Source organism: Embiotoca jacksoni, unplaced genomic scaffold (genome assembly GCF_022577435.1).
Source record: "Embiotoca jacksoni isolate LCO1_2020_lvr unplaced genomic scaffold, fEmbJac1.0.p SCAF_87, whole genome shotgun sequence".
NCBI lineage: Eukaryota > Metazoa > Chordata > Actinopteri > Embiotocidae > Embiotoca > Embiotoca jacksoni.
The window spans coordinates 342,501-362,370 of NW_027185444.1; the positions used below are offsets into that span (position 1 = coordinate 342,501).

At 41.9% G+C, this 19,870-nt stretch overlaps 1 protein-coding gene across 1 annotated transcript in view; it reads right to left on the reverse strand.

Annotated features, from left to right (window-relative positions):
• lrmda (leucine rich melanocyte differentiation associated) overlaps window positions 1-19,870 on the reverse strand; it is a 205,662-nt gene that overhangs the window by 53,890 nt on the left and 131,902 nt on the right. Inside the window, exons 3-5 of the mRNA XM_069139921.1 lie at window positions 15,400-15,526; window positions 13,860-13,999; window positions 10,882-11,008 (exon numbers count right to left, since the gene is read on the reverse strand). Of these exons, the coding sequence (XP_068996022.1) occupies window positions 10,882-11,008; window positions 13,860-13,999; window positions 15,400-15,526 (394 nt within the window). The remainder of the gene's footprint in view (window positions 1-10,881; window positions 11,009-13,859; window positions 14,000-15,399; window positions 15,527-19,870) is intronic.

Consider the following 19,870-nt stretch of genomic DNA (forward strand, 5'->3'; position numbering starts at 1 on the left):
GAGATACATTATCTTTGAAAAGAGAAAAAAAGAAGATGTCTGGAATTCAGCTGACAAAAGCACTCGGTCGTCCTGAAATCTGATGAGTCTGACAGGATGTGAGCCCATCTGATCTACTGCCATCTCAATATTCCCTTACAGGAGGAGGGGGGAAGGGAGGATAGGATGGACATGCTGCTCCTCACCGCGCTTTTAACACAGGTGTGATGAAAGTCAGAGCTGCCGCAGCTCGGCCCACCTCTCGGATTACCGCCAAACACGTCTGGTGACGGACGTTGCCAGTTGGCAGGCAAAAACGCTGGGAAGTGATGCCCGTTGTGCCCTACCCATCTGCCTGCTGCATGGAAACAGCATATCAGGTGATCCCAGGGGATACGTATTATCATATCATATTAAATGTCTGGGATATGGGTTACAGTTGTGGGTCCCAACAAGATAAAAGACAGATCTTACAGAATGGGACAAAATGGGTCGGTGCTACAAGGTCAGCGCTGTCAGTTTGACTGCGGACACCTCCGGCACTTCTGGGAGCTGTTCATCACCGTGAGGTAAAAGCGAACAAGGAAGACAGACAAACAGTAATAAAGAGAGATAGAGATCGTTGTCTGTCAGAATGGCTTTTTTTTTTTTTTTTTTTTTTTTTTTTTTACCACCCACTACCACTACAGTATTTCCTGTATTCACTAAATCAGACTTGATGAAATGGCAAACCTTTGTTCCACACTGCCTGGAGAAGTTATCCTTGAAATAAAATATGTGTTACTCATCAGGACTTACGGTACATCTCACAGAATATCTCATTACAGACCTTTACAGCTCATTGGCTCTGATTCAGTTTCTTTAGGTTGGTACAGTACAGTAGAAGTCAGACCTATTCTGGGAAGAAGCATTACGAATCTGTCAGCTCGCATCTGAGCGCCAGCTGCAAATAGAAAGCGAATGAAGCTGTCGGAGGTTATAACGCCTTTGATAAACATCGAAAGATGCAAATAATTTGACACTGAAATCTACAAAAAATGGCAGGCTGATAAAAAACTATTTGCTTAATTCTTTTTGTTTTATAATATAAAGCATTCACATATTGTACTTTAATTACTAGTTTCAGAACATGGAAGCTTGCACCTTTGCCAAGCTTTCATTACAATAACACAACCCAACAAAGATGACAAATTCTTCACAGATTGGTGACACTGAAACATTGTGTCATGAAGGACCTTCACCCACTTCCCGGCCCATCGCTGCCCTGTAACCTCATGCCAATCCTTCACAGCCTTCTCCAACACTCCCATGAATGACAGTAAAAATGCGGTGTGAGTGTCACTTGACCCCTCTGCCCCTGCAGTGACCTGCAGTGCACCCTGGGAAGCCAGCACTCTTTCACATATTTCCACAGCTAAACAAGCATGTCTCCCTCTCCCTCCTCTATCCCAGCGTAATTTCCTCTGTTCAATTCTCCCATCACCCTGTTCATCACCCCACTTCTCTCATCCATTTTCCTGCTTCTATTCAAAACTTGAGAGGGGGAGAAAAAAAAAAAAAAGCCTCTCCACCTTTATGAGAGCCTATTCAGAGTGCAATTGTTGGGAAAAGAGGAGCTGCTGTGTTTGTAAAATGCAGATTGGGAGACGGTGTGCCGGTGTTGTAAAGATGCATATAAGAGGTGCACGGTGTAAGGGCACACTTCAAACTCATATGCGCACAGAAGGGCGAAACAGTCTGTAGGCAGCATACCACAAAGAGTACGAGTGAATTCGCAAGAATGAGAGGGAAAACTTGACTACTTGAACAGAAACAATAAAGCTTTTATTTACTTTCTTCCTTTTACTAGCTCAGTACTCTTTAAAACAAATGACTACTACTACCTTTGAATTATCTCTGCAGAATTTATCCCATAACTTAAAGTGCCTTCTTTAGGTTAAATGCGTGTGGGGCTGATATTATTGAAACTGTATGTTCCCTCTCTGTCAGTCAGAGGTGAGGCTCCTGACAAGCTAAGCCCTTAATGTACCAGATTTGACTGGTTAATCCTGTGGAAAACCATCCTTTTTGTCTCTCGGGTGGAAAGGTCGCGCAGCGAGGCCTGGCTTCCTTCAACTTACAGTATTCCTCCCGTCTCAGCCTCCAACCTAAACATGCTCCAGCCCCTCATCATTGGCCTCTCCTACCCTTTCCTTAGCCGTCTACCCACCCGCATGCATAAGCTACAAAGCTGGAGGTGTCAAGACTACCTGTCTCAACAGCAACCCCCTTGCCTGACCTGCGGATAGCCCTCGGGGACATTAATTATAGAGTAGTCTGACTTGTTGAGAGGAAAGAGACAGACAGACAGAGAGAACGAGTGAGGGAGAGAGACACAGGGAGTCAAAGGCAGAGAGAGAGAGAGAGCAGAAAAAGATAAATGTAGAGATGTTGTTACAGAAGCTGTCACCTCCTAATCATGTCATCCTGCTGTACAGAGGTGATGCTGAGGCTTTACCCGATCAGGTTTCCCATTCATCACCAGGGTTGGTTGGTGGTGGAGGTGTTGGAGGATGTGGAGGAGCAATGTTGACTGGTGATTCATTTTCCCACAGAGTTCAAATTTGAAACGTGTTATGTTCAAACCTGACTGTTTCCCTCAGTTAACTGGCCCAAAAAAGACATCATTAAGATTTTAGTCAAAACACTTTCTGTTCTGTACTGTTTGAGGAGATCAGAGGTTTAAAACTTTTAAAGACCCATTAGTTGTTCGTTTCAAATATCATTAAATTATGATGTGTACAAGCTATGGATCTGCCTGTTTACACAAAGTATTGCATCGCCTGTATTTCTCCTCACTTAAAAGGAACATGCCAGATAAAAGCATGCAATACTCTGCTTTCGGGGAAAAAAACGTGGATGTGATAATATCACATCTCAGTATGTGTTTTATAGAGTTTGTGTGGACAGTGATGTCTTCTCCGCAAGCATGGGTAGACACTCAACTGCCACCATGTGATCAGAGCAATCTGTCCAAACAAATGGAAGCTCCCCGTGCACATTACTGTGTTAGATTAGACGACTCCTGGCCATTTGATTCCCCATTGTCTCGACAGCTCCTGTTTCCTAATGGACCGAGTGGGATTTCACAAAACGCAAAATAGGAGGAGGTCAACGTGTTTGAAGGTTACCCCTGTCGTGGAATCAAAATAAATAACATTCAGGTGTGCTATTCTCTGTCAGTTGAGTGTCTTAATGATGCCAAGTTAACACATACTAAATAACAGTGTCTCCCTATGCACTGACAGCCTCAGAAATAATTGACCAGCGTGCTCCACACTGAGACACAGAAGGCAGAGAATTCAATCCTGCAGCTGACAGAACCCATTGAGCATGTCACTAGATTTTGCATTATACACAGAGCAATGTCAGGTCAGGGATGCGGCCTCCTGCTAGTTATTTGCGATTGCATCTCTGAGGGTAAATTACCTGGCTCTCCATAATATGGTCTGGTTAACTAATTTCCTGACAGCGCGTCGTTTCATAAGAAAAGTCACAGATTTACTGCCTGTCAGAAACATGATAGACTGTTTTTTTTGCCCTCTTTTCTTGTCTCCAAATGTTTGGCACCTTCTCAACCCAGAGCAGGATCCCCTCTTGGTGTACTGAGGACATCTCTAATGCCAGACAAAGACATAACAACTGAAAATGAACAAAAAGAAACATAACCTTATTATGTTTGAAGGCTACCAGCAGTGTGTCATTTCATCCAGTTCCCATGCAAAAAAAATTTTACTGCTCGGGGGCTTGTAAAGCAAAGTAATATAGTTCTTCATGAGGAAACAGAGAAATCCACTCTCTATTATCCTGCTGACCTGTGCACACTAACAAGTACACACATACAGTATATTTTTGTTATACATGTGTAAATCATTCACTTCCTGTCAGAAAAGAGGCTTTGACAACAAAACCTTACCTCACCAACGGGGTCACGGGGAAACTAAATCCCACAGAGACAAAAGCATAGTTTTACCTGCGAGAGCACGGCCTGCCACTGATAGCGACAAACGAGACAATAGCTCAGTGATGGTGTGAAAACTGCCTTTAAGCTATACTTTGTGGGGTGAACAATACAGATTCACAGAACCCCCCCACCCCCCACACCACACAACACCACCCACCACGGAGCTCTGTCTGTTTTAAAGTTCACAATTCAGCGCCACTGGTCTGCCTCCTCTTTCTTTTCCCTCTGTCTCTTTTTGTACGTGTTGCCATTCAGCCGGACGATGTGGCCTATCATCGTCTCGACAATGACAGTAGGTGGAAACGCTAGCTTTCATTACACAAAGTATAAATAGTGTAATCTATCAGCCCTGCCAATCAGGATGATTGATTATGGGCTGTCAGGGAGGAGAGTGACACATTAGAAAAGTTTGGTTAACAATGCCTGTAGCTGGTGCAGGGCTGCTGCCACCCAGCCCAGTGATTAATGTGTTGTCAGTCTGTAATCCCACACCCACGCTTAATGAGGCAAGAATTTATCATCTCGGCAGAGTGGCAGATGTCAGAGGGAAAGGAATCCAAGTGCCTGGAAACAATATAGTTTTTCTAGCCTGTGCTTGACATGTCTGACAAGCTCTAAAAACCACAAAGAAGGCCTGTGTAAAGCACAAACTTCAGTGGAGGGACTTTCAGCTCTGGCTCCGTCCTCTGTTGCATGCTCATGAAAGTCACTGCTGCTGAAAGAGTACTCCGCCTCCATTAACACTGCACTGAAGAACAGACACAGCTGGTATAATGGATTAAAGCTCAAGTGATCCAGCACACCAAGGGAGTCCAAAGCCACCATGTTAGTGCATATTAAAAGGGGGAAAAAACATTTATAGTTGAGAATGTACTCAAACCTCCACTTTGGTCCCTGTGGTGAATTATAAACAAATGTGACACTTTTGTAAGAGCTGTATCCACCTCATCTAACACGGCTCTAAAGTTCATTAACTTTTTAAATAGCATATCAACATCTGCACATCATAAACAACAACAACTTTATGTGAATTATCTGATAAAAATCTGAATGCAATTTAAAGCAATGCTGCCTTGAGACGGGGCACATAACAATCAACTTCCAAGTAAACTATAAAGTGCTAAAGTAGTGATTAATGTGCACAGTCAACATCAACTAAAAGAGTAAGGCAAAGAAAGAACTGATCTCCTTGAGAGATTTAAAGTTTATCACAGTTTGGTGGAAACACCCGGTGGGGTAAAAGGCTGGGAAAGAAAGATGGGATTTTTTTGAGCACAGAAAACACTAAGCCAGCTGCCTCTCATTAAGCGAGCAGCATCTTCCTGTCACAAAAGAGACCAACAGGGAGGATTAGCTCTGATTGGACTGATAGGCCAACGTACTGGGACACTGCACTGTGTAATAGCTAAAAGCATCATTTGATAAGAAGTGTAATTGAAGAGATGCCTTGGTGGCAGTGATATTGTTGTTAAAGTGTATGTACAGGGTTTGTAAAGTTTTGCATGTCATGGAGTGACAGAAGGCTCGGTTTTTAGAGGAATATGACACAATAAGATTTTACTTTACATATGTTTAAACATTATCAATGATACTGTAAAGTGGAAGAGTGTTATTTCCTTTGTACTCTTCTGTCTAAAAGAAACTTTGACAACAGCAAAATTCTTCTAAAAACTAAAGGTTCTGCTTTCTTTTCTTGATACGTCTTCTCAAAAGGCAAATAAAGTATTTTGTTGGAACAGCATGTTTAAAAAACAAAGGCTTCGTAGCTGGACAATCTCAGGCACTCAATGTTATTAGAGTAATAACTTAACAAAGACTTATATTTTACAGATACAAAAAAAACAGTTACATGATCGATCACGTGATTTGTCAAAGTTTATGAAAACTTTAGATCAAAATGGGAGAGGGAGACATCTCATTATTGCTGGCCAGCCTTGGCCTGTTTTCTGACAGGCCTCAAACTGCACCGCTAAACACAAGAGACGTCGAGACAACAAATGCTTCACCGCAGAGGCGTTCCTTCTCTGTGCTGGATGCCAGCAGAAGGAGAGGAAAATCAGTTAATGCAACGGGGTCCACTTCAGTGTCTCATAAAAGCCCTTACAAAAACACATGTTTGTTTTTATGGTCCGTGTTTAGCCAAAAAATAATACATCTATCATTTTCGCCTGCAAGAGTGACGTGACACTCAGGTCACACACCCCGTGTCTCCGGCCTTTGAAAGAGGCAATAAATCAGTATTGGCACTCTTACTTACAATTAATTGTGCTTTAAAGTTTTACAGTGTGTTTATGATATGCAGGGCCCGGATGATTTATGTGGACAGTATGACTCACTCCCTCTAATTGCTGTTGTTTTCTCGGCTTATAACCCCCACATGACCTTTTAGCGTAAGCTGCCAGAGCGCTAAGATTTGAGCTCGTTGCACCGGTTCAAACTCTGGACACGCTCATACTTCAGCAGTTAGAAAGCAGTTACAGAGAAATGCACAGAGGGAGGCATAACACCACTCACTCAGATACTGACAGACAAATACACATACCTAAGAGGATGAACATGTGGTTCCCTGGAAATATCTGACACTCACGTACAGCGTGTCTCGTCTATCAGACAAGCTAAACACGTCCAAACAATTATAAACAGCTGTTTTAACATTTAGGATATGTTATCATTATAACAGAGAACAGCAGTGTCTCAAGTGATGCAATTAACAGATAACAAGACATTATGTAAGATGGGGAAGAGAGTATAATTTGAAGGCAAGCAGATCACGATCTGTCAGTGGGTTTATTTGTCTGAACAGTCTCATAAAGCAGACAGGCACTTATTTGCCCACAACTCCTATTCAATCTGCTGTCCTCATTCAACCTACTGTATACATATTGATTCAGGAATGTGTCATGAAAGAAAGGTGACAAATCAGGGCTCTGTGTGTATAATAGCTGGTGCAAATACAGAATCTAGCAGAGAGTAATAAACTTCCTTCCACAGCAATCTGTTGGGTTATATTCCCTTCCCCTGTTGAGTACCATATTCTTTGAGTTTTCTCTGAGGACACATTTGTTCAGTAAAATGATTCAGCAAACTCACTGAAGGCACATTCACAAAGCACTATATTGCGCGCTGTTTGTTATGTTTGAGAGCTTCGGGGAACTCATAATTCTTGAGCAAGGAGATGAACTTGGCAACATGCTTTACAGGCTACATTTGAAAAAGAAGTAAAGCAACCGACCTACAGCAAAATGCCTCCTCCTCTTTCACAGTTGCATTGCAAAGAAGCCACAATCATGCATCACATAATGCACAATCATGGCTCTAAAATCATACAGTCTATCTTAGATTTGGACTGCTCCCCTCAGTGCAAACTTAAAATGAACCGCTGTCTGCTGCAGAGTAAAACAGGTTAGTGTCTGGGGAAGAAAAAACAGAACTGAAAAGATCCACTTGAGGACTTTCCTGGCTCTGTCACTGTCAATTCCCTTGAAGAACCGTTACCCTGTGTGCAGAGGCTCATGGAACCCAGGAGCTGGCTCAAGCCACCCTGCAATGCAGTCTGCTTTACATTATACGCAGGAGGATGTGGGGAAAGAAAAAAAAAAACTTGTGTTCATGCAAGAAAATCAAGTCAAATACTTCATCCAGGCAAAATCTAAGTGACATCCGAGGAACATTTATACCCGCTGACGTAGCTACCAAGCTGTGCTTAGTGAGGGGGACCATGGAGTTACTTCATTCACTGTGAAATACTCTTAAACATGTGGCAGGGAGTAAATGTTATTCTACTAGTTAAATTTGCTACGCATTTTTTTTTTAGCTGTGCTTGGGATCTGAAAACAGAATGTGCTGTCATAGTGTTTTGATAGACATGGCCAGTTTAACCCAAGGGTTTGACAGCATACTGTGGGCTCGGCAGCAGAGTGGAGGGAGGTGGAGGAACGGAGCCAAAAAGTACCACATGTATTTTCCGAAAAGCAGCCCAACGCAGTCCAAATGGCTCTACGTGGTTTAACGCCATTTCACTCCATGACCTCTAAGTCCTCAAAGAGAATTATCACATTATAGCATTCCAACACGACCAATTTCCCCAAATACAGCTCAAGGCTTTTCCACACTGACTCTGCTTAGTGTTGTGGTTTGGGGAAAACACTTCCATCGCCCTTGCTGTGTTATTTTGTTTACTTCAGGTATTTGTGCATTTTCTTTCTCTTTTTCTCTCTCTTTGTAATTTTGCATCTGTTTTTGCCCAGCTACTTGTCCTTTACACTTAAAAAGGAGAAAATGATCCCACTCACTACTTGATGCAAACATTGAAACACACAGACAGGTCAGAGACAGCACATTGTCACCCACTTATGGTGAAATACCCACTAGTGCATGATGACACAATACAAATTTAAGAATCGACAAAATTAGTTTCAGTGTCTGTATATGACTATTTGACTTTGTTTTCTTCTGTGTCAGACTGTTTGTCTTCGCCGTAAAGGTTTGACTCTGTAACACCAAGCTATTCATTATTCTTCGAATTTTTCCGTTAATTCTGCTCTTTCAAATCTCATCCCAGGCTTTTGAACGTGTCTGTCTTTTCCTGAAAACAACTGGCCATTGACTGTCTGGTTGTGATTTAGGCGACATGGAAAACACTGGGAATGTACAAAAATCTATGGTGTTCAGATTGTGCTAAAGAGCATAACTGCTTCATCAGAACCATGTGGCGTCGCTCAGTGCCATGCAATAATGGCATGATTGAAAAGGAGTTTAAACTGCGCTGCGATATGACTCGAGAGAGGTCTCAAAAGTTCAGCGATGTCGCTTTCAAAGCGATCCCATTAACTATTCCAATACATACATCATGCAATGAGAATGATCAAATAAAGAAGGGGCTCTTTCTTCAGATTTATGCTGTCATGTGCGGGCATGTATCACTGCAACGCTGCTGCAGTTGCTGCTGTTACTTTGGTTTCAATTTATCTACTGTTGACAGTAGGACGAAGAACTGCCACATAAGGAAAAATAACTCATCACAGGGCAAAACATGTAAAAAGATTCACACAAAGTCCAATCAGTTCATAAATAAACCTCTTGAATCGCGTTTGTGGTCCTGTATTTTGTCCTCCTACTTGCACTAATTGAGACTCAAATGGTAGTGCAAGCGACAGCAAGACAGCTAATTACCATCCTTTGTAATGAAGCTAATGGCAGACGCTGTACCATGAGCCACTGTTATGAGCAACATCCTGCTGTAACAGACATAAAAGCAAACACAAATATCTAATTATGCCATCATCTCTCCCCACTTTCCTGTTCTGTCGCAGACATTTCGCTAATTGGTGGCCCGCACTATTGGTCAGCTTACAATCACTCTGATGATGTGGACAATTAGAGCCGGGAGGTACTCATGGCTCATCAAGTCCGCCATAACTGACACATCACGTCTCATCTAACTCAAAACAAATGTTATGGAAATGCTGCCGTGACATCCCAGGGCCCAGACACGGGATACGTCCATGAAAAAATTCTCCTTATTGTGTCGACTCAGTCAAACGCTGCTAATAAGGAACTGTGGATAGAAAAGCAGGAGCGTGTTCGGGCGCACAAAACAGTGTGTGCAATGTTAGGTAGATGCATTTTCATCAAAGCTGTAACCTTTTACTTTGCATAGGGAATAAATAATCATATACAGCAGGTTCAAAGACACGAAGACACAAAAACACACACATCATGTCAGCTAGAATCAGTGATTATCTCTCCTTTCATCTAGGGCTGTGGCGACAAAGGCAAACATTTCCTTTTCACTGACAAGCTATGTAAATAAAATCTTAAAAGTGACTTTAGCCTGCCAAAAAGCTTTGTAGAGGTCCTCATTTTCTTTTTTTTTATATAAAGTGGATGAACAGCGTTTTTACTCCATTTTTCTCCATCTACCAACCATGGCAGGCTGAGGTTAAATTATTTCAGTGTTTTGCTTTCTTGCTTGCCACTTGCATGAAGAATGAAGAACAAAGCATAGCATCAACTGACTCTAAAAGAGTACACTATCTTAAGCTGATTGTCTGAAACAATAAATATTTTGTTTTCCTTGTGTACTTTTAAACCCGACATTGACTCACATGCTTCTGATTTGTCATTGGATGCCTTCGCTCTTGCTACTCTGGATCCATTTTTACCTCTTAGGCTCACTGTCAGAGCCCCAGAGACCTTGAAACGACAAAGCTTAGCTGATCCAAACAGTAAATATTTCATGGCCTTACAATTACATGAAATCAAATCTAGGCAAAAGACATTCATTTATATTGCATTATAAAAGAAGTAGAATAAAGGAATGGGGGGGAGAAAGTGGGAGGGGGGTGAAGTTGGTATATTTATGAACCTCCCGAACTCTAATTAGTCGATGCGGCCCAAAACAAGAGAGGGACGATTGAATGCAGGGGCTTGAGATAATTAAGCGATTGTGAGCGGCATGTACGTGAGCTGTCACTCCAATCGCCAGCCATGTCACACTTGGCAACACAAGTGCGACTGGACAGCCGCGCGTCGTCTTTGATCTGGGCTCATGCATACGGAATCAGGTCAGGCCGTGGTCACACACATTTACACGCGCGCGCGCACGCACACACACACACACACACACACTCACATACAACACACATGTACACTTTTAAGCCGTCGGAAAGACAAACCCTTTTCAAAGGGCCACAGTGGCAGGACCTCTGCAAAGGGAGACTGACAGTCAAGCATGCACAGGAAGAAAGGAAGGATAAAGGAAAAGAATAGAAGGACGGAAGAAAGGGATGAATGTGACAAATCCACTCAACACTTCAGAGGGACTGCTACTTAAAACAGTGTTTAAAAAAGAAGACGAAGTAAAAGAAAAAACAAAACAAAAACAGAGCTTAACTTACAGCGTCTGACTTGGGCTTGACCACTTTCATGAATGCTCCTCTTGCCTGTGCCTCCATCACTTCTTTTTTTGTTACTTTCCTGGTGTCCAGAAACTTCAGCTGGGGCAGCTTGTACAGAACAAAGTACCTGCAAGAAACAAACAATTCAGCTGTACCATACCGCTGCCTTAAAAGGCCTCCATGTATGTCGGCTCCTAACAAAGAGACAAGCAGAGAATCTGAGGAAGTGTGTAAACCGTGATACACTAATCAAACTGACACAAATTCAAATATGTAAATGCGCGCATCAACAAAACTTGAAAAGAAGCCATGTTTACCGAGATTTAATGGTGATGCAGATTTAATGGTGAGATTTTCTTGTATGTAATAACCTTCAAAGCCGATAAGAAAAAAGTATGACATATAAATAGCACGAAAGAAGATACAACACGTCTGCCAGAGCTGTCATTCTGGTAGCATCACAGATATCTCTCTAAGCTTTCAGACACACTCTGTCTTTTATTGGGAGGGAGAGAAACGTCAAAAGATAATGGCTGGAATACATAGATGACAACAGATCCTTTCACAGGCAGGCAGGGATAGAGGAACCAGTATGTCAGGGCTGAGCTGGTAGCCAAAAAGGACACGCATGCAGCACCTAAGTGGAGGGTGAGAAAGGACGGGGGATATGGGCACAGACAAGACCTGTGCGCAAAGAGGCGTGACAAATTGATGATGGCGATGGCGATGAGGGGAGATGGCAAAGCCTGTGTCAACTTTTCAGCACTTGGGGATAATAAGGAGGGGATGCAGCAATCGCAGTTAGACTGACATGGAACAGAAAATGTCCCCATGCAAAATTAAAAGACGAAAAACATCTAATATTGAAAGAAACATAACAGGAAAAGTGTATATTGACCAAGGCAAATGATTAATAAGCTAAATACATCACATGGTCTTAAGTGACTTCTTATATAAGATTATGATAGGCTAAAATGACCTGCTCCTAACCCCTAATAAGAGCTCCTGTTCTGATGAGAGCACCAGCACTCAAATTTAAGAGGCCCCATTCCAATCCTGCGTCTCCCTCCATGTAAAAGGACTTTGTTCGGGGCATTTCCATGATGAAATGTGAAGATGCCCTTGGGAGACATGCAGAGAGGTTATTCTCCATAGGTAACCCACCATCACAGGGTCAGAGCAGATGACAAGGCTCTGTCAGCCAGTGGGGATATTAATGATTCAACCCAACCACAGAGGGATGATAAGAAAGCGAAGAAGGCAGTGGGGCTGAAGGGTGGAGGGTAGAGGGTGGGGCGGGGTGTGGTGGGATGGGATGGGCTGACTGGGTTGAAAGAAAAAAGATTGGGTGTAGGCCTACTTTATTTAAGCAATGCCAAATAATTTATTTTGCTGCCACTGCATGATGTTTTGAGTAAAATCCAGATAATTTTTGTTTTATTCCATAAATCCACAGGTCCCATAATTTCTAATAATATTTTTTCTTAAAAGAACTTTGTAATTTGGTGCTAATAGCAGAGAAAATGAAGACAATGGAACACACCAAAGCCCGAATTATTTTTGGAGATTTTTACAACGCAAACTTTGAAGGTCACATCAAAATAAATTGTTACCAATCAATCATTAGTGTGACTGCTATGAATCGTAACATGCAAACCTTTACAAGGAATGTTTATTGACACTGTGGGTATTTATTGGCATTTAGAAAAAATACAGGTTGAGCGAACCTCAAGTCCTCAGGCTCCTCTTTGATCTGCAACAACAGGAGATTGGAAAAACTGATAACTTTCCACAAGATAAGAGGTTCAACTTTCACAAAAAATGTCACTCATCTTCACACATCACAGAGCCAGAGAGACACAAAAAAAACCAGTCGAATTACATCTAATGTCACGACATTTTCAGGGTCTCGAACAGAGAACTTAAGTGTCTTACGTTGCATAATCAGTATTGTGAACATACTGACATTACAGGCTTGAACTCCCATGTTATTGTAATGCTACAAATGGCCACTGAGCATATACTTAGTCATCAAAGAACAGGACAACATTTGACCTCCCTACAGACTACACAACACTGTGAATGAATACTATATTTCTATGCCACTGCACTAATTGGGGCACCGATGCAGCACACCAGGGTATTTCACTTGAGAGACCGAGAGCTCCTGAGGCATTGGGCTGGGTATTTATTGCCCAAGGCCAGTGCTGTCACGACCTGCATACAGCCTAACCTTGTCAGACACGAAATCTGCATCACGCTCAAATTGATGTTTTACTGTGTGACACATTATGAATATTACATTACAGGACCGCAGACGTTGTCAGTCAAAACAGAACAGCTTTCCTCACCAGTAAGATAAGCATGCGAGAAAAGGGGAAAGGGGGAGAAGGGGAGGGAAAGTGAGAGTGTGGGGGGAGGAGAGGGAGACAAAAAGAGAGAAGAAAGATTATTCAAGAAAGGCATGGGTGGTAAATGATTAATAGGCAACACAGAGTCAGAAACAAGCACTTAGGGCTAAAACAGACAAAAGAGAGTATGCTTTTCGCCTTTTATCGCATTTCATGTAAAGGACCCTGACAAATGGTGGTCATATTGCATGGCTTGAGGCCTAGCTTGATGTTTAATGCATCATCTGCTCTGGTAAGGCAGGGTAGTAAACACTCATTTGTGGTGGTGACTAGTCACACATGAAATCCATTTTGCAAACTGGAGTGTAGAGGGCCCAGTTGACAAAGCTTTTAGAGTGATGTGGTTGAATCCACAGTCCCCTTATGAAACTCAGGGGCTGGTTGTTAAAAAGAGAGAAACATCTCCAAATCCATTACTTATAAAAAGCTATCACTCCGAATAGTTCAGTGTCAAAACTATCGGACTAAAAATATAAACACACGCAGAACATTATCTATCCATCCACCCATCCGTAATATCTATTCCTCATTCATGCGTGACATCAGTTTGTCCGTGTGGTAACAGACCTGTATCTCTGGTAGTCGTCTTCATCCTTATCCGGGCTGACCAGCTGGTTGGGGCAGGCCTCATTTCCCAGCAGGCTTAGGTACTCAAGTGACGGGGTCACATCAGCCAAGTGTTCCAGCAGGGCCTCGATATCAGTCAGGTGTCAAAGGGCGGATGTCAAGGACCTGGCGCTGTTAATTACATTAGCATTTACTACCCACACGGCCCCTCCCACGCCTGTCTGCACTAAAAACACGTCACTGTCAAATTTACCGAGGTGCTCAAAGAGGCCAGTCAGAGTCTTTGTGAGACCGGGCAGACAGAGGGGCAATTTAAGGTGCAGGCTTTGGCATATAGTAGTGACACAATTTGGCTCCTGCTCCCTCTCTTTTTCTCTCGATCTCTTTCATTTCCTAGGTGGCCGGGTGCAGAACAGTGACAAAATGATGGATGCCCTGTGGTTCAAACAGTCCGTGCTTCTCAGAGCTGTGCTGTGGAAAACTTTTTGCGAAACGTGGAAAAAAACAAACAGCCCCTAAGCAGGCACATTCATCACTAATACATTCACTTGGAAAATTGAGCCCCAAAGTGTCAAAATACAACTGCACTAATGCAGTGCTCGAGCTTTAAAATGGCACTGTGCCACGACAGGATGTACATAATTGGCCTATTAGCATGTGCCGACCACTTCACAACCAAACTCGGCACACAGTCCCAGATGCACACTTCAAGGAGTCCCAGTTTTAATGTTGACTCTGGAAGTGTGTGTGTGTGTGTGTGGGGGGAGAATGTGTGAAAGAGAGTGAGCATCGTTACCCAGTAGGATCTGCATAACCAGAGGAAAACAGGACACATTGCTAAACCTGTTCTGAAGCTTAGAGGGGAAGTTCACACTTCTCTGACTGATCATAAACAGCCTCGCAGTGTGTCTTAAATTTAGGGTGGCTGTGCAAAGCTCTGTTTTTTTTTTTTTTTACATGTTTACAATGTGTGGCAAGTTGAACACACAAGAGCCAAAATGCGAGCATGCCGGAGTACATCTAGTGAGAAATTAAAAACCTGATCCATTTTATTTCACCGAGGACAAATAAATGTAATAAAGCATCATGCATCTGATGCAAAAACAACAACAAAATCCTGATTTAACAAATATTTAAAATATATTTTAAAAAAAAACCAAACACACTATACATATATTATGTTTCATTCTTGGGATTTGGTTTTAATCCATTACTTTTTATTTTATTTGAAAAATAAAAAGATATCTGTTGTGTTGACTGTAAAATCTGATTCCACTAGAGGTCCCTGTGGTTCAAAAACTAGGACTGTGTGGAGCTCTGTGACAGCCAGATTCTTCTACTGTCTTTTGCAGCACAGTGTTCTCCCTGCAAAGCCATGGCATTACAAACTGGCTCTTTGAGACACTACAGGATTGTATTGACATAAGAATGAAAGCAAAATAAACTGTTGATTCTGATACTGATGCCTGTAATTTATGTCCGAATAGTAGACTACAAATCCGAACGAAAGAGGGACGGTGTGATGTCTTTGAAAGGATATTTGGTTCTTATTGAGTGTCAGGGTGTGGAGGTTGGGTAACCGGGGCAACTGAAGGTCATTTCCAAGCAGATTGTTGTCGACGACCAGCTCTTCCAGCTCAGTGAACATTTTGAGGCCTGCCAGTGACCTGCAATGATAGGGAAACAGGAAAACTGTTATGGCTCTAAATCTGGTCAGCCGTTATTGTGCAGAAATAAATATTTCAGCCTCTCTCTTTCCTACGCCGGGAGAGTATGGGTCCGGGCCTGTCAGGGAAGTGAATGACAAGAATTAGTGGTGCTGAGCTCCCCTGGCATGGTGAGGCATCCTTCAGCGGCTGGCAGGATGAGGGATGGGGGTCACTTGTGAGTAGCCAGGATTCAAAACAAAAGGCTTCAGAAATGCGGCGGGCAGGATGAATTTGTCAATGTCTTATGCCTTGAGGCGCCCAGTTTCGCCTGACCCTAACCCTCCATTCCCAAGACAAATCACTCTGTCACAGTTCACCTTCACTCCCCAGACACAAATTTAACTTGTCATCCATCATTTTCACAGAGGAACTGGAATACACTCGCAATCACATATGGAATGGAAGGGAAACTTTTTTTCTGCAACTGTGCTGTGATAGGGGTTAGTTTTGGGATTTTAACATCAAAGCACTTTTCCTTTTCTCTTTTTTTTTTTTTCTAAAGGAAGCATTTTGCCTTTCCGCTCCTTTTTATGACACATTGCAAAGAGAGGTGAAGGGTCATTTCAACTCCGCTCTGTCTCTCTTGCACATACACACATTCACACGGGCATAAAAATGACAGAGGGTGGTGTTAGAGGTAACATTGGGGCCCTGCAAAGTTCACGTCGTAGAGGCAATATTAGTGTGTGTTTGTTGTCTAATCCTTCACACTGTCAGCGTGCCATGTTAAAGTGTCCTGGGTGACTTCATTGGCATTTAGATCTGACAGAACACAGACGGTCTCAAGACCTCTTCAAACAATAGGCATTTTTAATTTAACATGGTATTTTTAATTATTTAGTATATTTGACGGCATTAATTATTTACTCCAAGCTCGACACTTTTCAAAATGCGACATTCGGAACATGCTGTCTAGTAAAAGTAAAAGCAGACAGATGGCGTTGACATGAAGTTACATAAATATAAATTCCATTGAGGAATGTCAAATTGCTACATGACAAACTCAAGGTACAGTGATGTCTAAATAGCTGCAGCATGAACTATTGCTCCCCCCTGGATCTGCTGAATGTCAATGACTGCCTGCTACACACCAATATGGATGACTATCTGCATATGGATGGCAAGGAGCAGCATGCAATGTGGGCGAAGTGTATTTTATGCATCAATATTTGAGAAAATATACTGGCGAAGCAAGACAAGGAAATGCAAGAAAGGGGAGGCTGGCTACTTGAAATGTAGTGAATAGTAGGAAAGTTCACAAAGATGAGAGCAGGACGTTGATTGCTCCAACTAGTTGGGAGGTGAATAGACAAATGTGTATTGCTTCCTGTATGCTGCTGTAGCGAAAAAATTTCCCCTCGGGGATTAATAAAGTAACTACCTAACCTAACCTAACAATTCTAGTTAGCTTTTTCTGTCTCTCAGCCGCTTTTTCCGACCAATCGACTTCAACTCCACCTAGACAAAGTCCCTGATCTAAAGAAACTCCTATAGATGCTCACAGCGGACCTTGCTGCCAGCTGCTTTGATCTACAAAGCAAAATGTTGCAACTATCTTCTCGGGTGGAAAATAACACATCAGCAAATTGATTGTTGACTTGCGAGAGAGGCAGCCTGAGCTGCCTCATTTTAAAAGACATCAACATTTTGCAAACACATACACACTTGATACCCACAACAACAGCTGACAGCACCTTGCCAGTGTGCTGGCAGAGCTGACATCCTCTTATCAGGTCTGATTAATGCACTGGCTAGATGGATAAATGGAGAGATGTGCCACTTTTATCAAATTCTATGTTTGCTTGTGTTTTAACTCCATTATGATTCTCATTTATAAAAGCAAGAGGGCCTATTATAATGGCTGTATGGTCAACTCTATAGAGAATACTAGTACACATTATAGATTTCATATATAGTGACAAATTCAATTTTCATTTTTTTTGTTACTCTGGTCAATTTACTGTTGTAAATTACAGTAAAACCATGAACAAAAAATGTGTCCTTTGTTGTGGTGGATTTTGTCCAAATTACAAATTTATGAAAATCTGAAAGTAATACTGAGGCATAGATGTGACTAAGCCAGTGGCTCAGAAGCAACAAACAGGAAATGCAGTTTTTCAGCACAGTTACTGTGTTTGTGCTGACAGGGAATTCACTACCACATGCAATTAATCTGTGAGTATAATCTTGTATAATGTGTAGTTAGGCACGATCGCGTACACCACATTGCATAAACATGATTTTATTTACTGTGAATAGGGGTTGCTAACGAACTATTGCCACCTGGAGATGTGTGTGTATATTTGTGTGTGTGTGTGTGTGTGTGTGTGTGTGTGTGTGTGTGTGTGTGTGTGTGTGTGTGTGTGTGCATGTATGATGGGCTGCAGTCCTGTGGGTTATGTTATTAGCTGCTCGGTTAAAGGGAGCCGCGTGGCACAGGAGGGAGCCTTATTAATTGTTGTTTTCATGTCACCACTACTGCGTGCACTGACTGATTTAATCAGTTAAATTCACAGCCAGGGGAGAGCCACTGAGTCCCATCCAGCATTAGCTACAGTTCAGGGATTGAACTTCTAATACTCCAGCTTTCTGTGCTCCCTCTGCAGAATCCCATAGCTGGTTTCATTACGTTTTATAAGCTTTCTTGTTTTAATGTGTGGCTTAGAAAACTAACAAAGTTTATGCACTGCAGTAAAACTACTTTCCTCTTAAAAAAAAATAAATAAAAGAGTAGGCTTTTGCTTTTAACAAAACTAATGAGCATAACTGAGTTGAATGTTTCTTTCAGGACTAAGTTTAAAAATTACCTGGAGATGTGTGTGTATATTTGTGTCCATCCCCGTGCTATGGTTTGTATGTTGTCTCATTATTGTAATGATATTGATATTTAACGTTGCTCATTTAAGGCAATTGTCTGTTAAACTAATTGCAATATTAAAGTGCACAACTGACTCCCTTAGTTCTGAAATTAGTTGTATTTCCATGATATCTAAATGTGGTTGTTCTGTGTTTGCACAGTGTATTGGTACCATGTTCCATGGTAATTTTGCACAATAAGTGAATTTAATGTTTACTGATTTGATCAAATACAAACAAAGGCAAACATGAAGCACACAATTTAGGGTAAAAAAAAACACATTTTTCTATAACATTAACATTAACACCACTCCTTCAGAAACTGTTTTGATGATAGCTCAAATGACAGTATTTAGTAATATATATCTTTAATTTCACTGCAATAGTAAATGTCACACCGCCATCCTTCTTACAACTTAATGCAATTTCCATAAATGCAACTGTTTGTAACGTATATGTTAATGTATATCATTGAAGTAAGTCTTCTAGAATCTTTTTTTCTTTTTTTTTACTCACTCACATCCTATTGAATCATCCCTGTACATATTTAGAAACATTTGATTTTAATAATAATGTGGGATCAAAGGACATTTTCTTAAACCTCTGCCTCACAAGAGAGAGTGCGAGACGGAGAGAGGCGGTAGCTTTAACGAGGTGAGGCGATGAATCCTCTCCTTGTTAAGATAATTATGATCAGCCTCATTGTCAGAGCTAATACGTCACACGGACTGTCTTTACGCTTTGACTACCACTTAGCCTGTGCAAGCCCACCATCATACATCATACGGCCCCGTGTGCATCAGTGTGTGTGCTTTCAAGCTTACATAAGTAGTGCATGTAGGTGTTGATACCTCCATTATCAGCAAAGATCCAGTTTACTGAACACAGAGAGGAGATAAAGTCATATTTAGCTGGAGCAGAAACTCCGGCACAGGAAGCCATGGGAGGACGTGAGAAAGCAGACAAGGACACTGCAGAGGAGACACTGACCCAGAGAGCAGCCCTGCCAGATCAATACACTAATACTGATGCAGACATAGTGATTGATAAACCACTGCTGACAACAGAGGAAAGAAAACTCTCGACCATTATTGGCTGACATGTCAGTCACTCCTGCCAATGGCGTGCACTAGTGTCATGTCGGATATCCTCAGGCTACACATGAAAAATGAAGAACAGCAGCCTTGGCTCTTTAACATGTGTTTCACAGTCCCCCTTCTTATGTCTGCTGATTTTTGGAACTATTTCCTCAATGAATCACTGTTGGTCATTTTTAAAACTCTGAAGATGATAGTTCAGATGTGGAGTTTGTCTAAGCTATATTAATACCAGAGTTATAATGTAAAACCACTTCAAAGCCTTCTCTTTTACTGAAACGGTGATAGTGATCACAGAGGACAGTAAAAAAAGGTCTCAAATCTAAGGTATATTAAAAAAACACGCAAA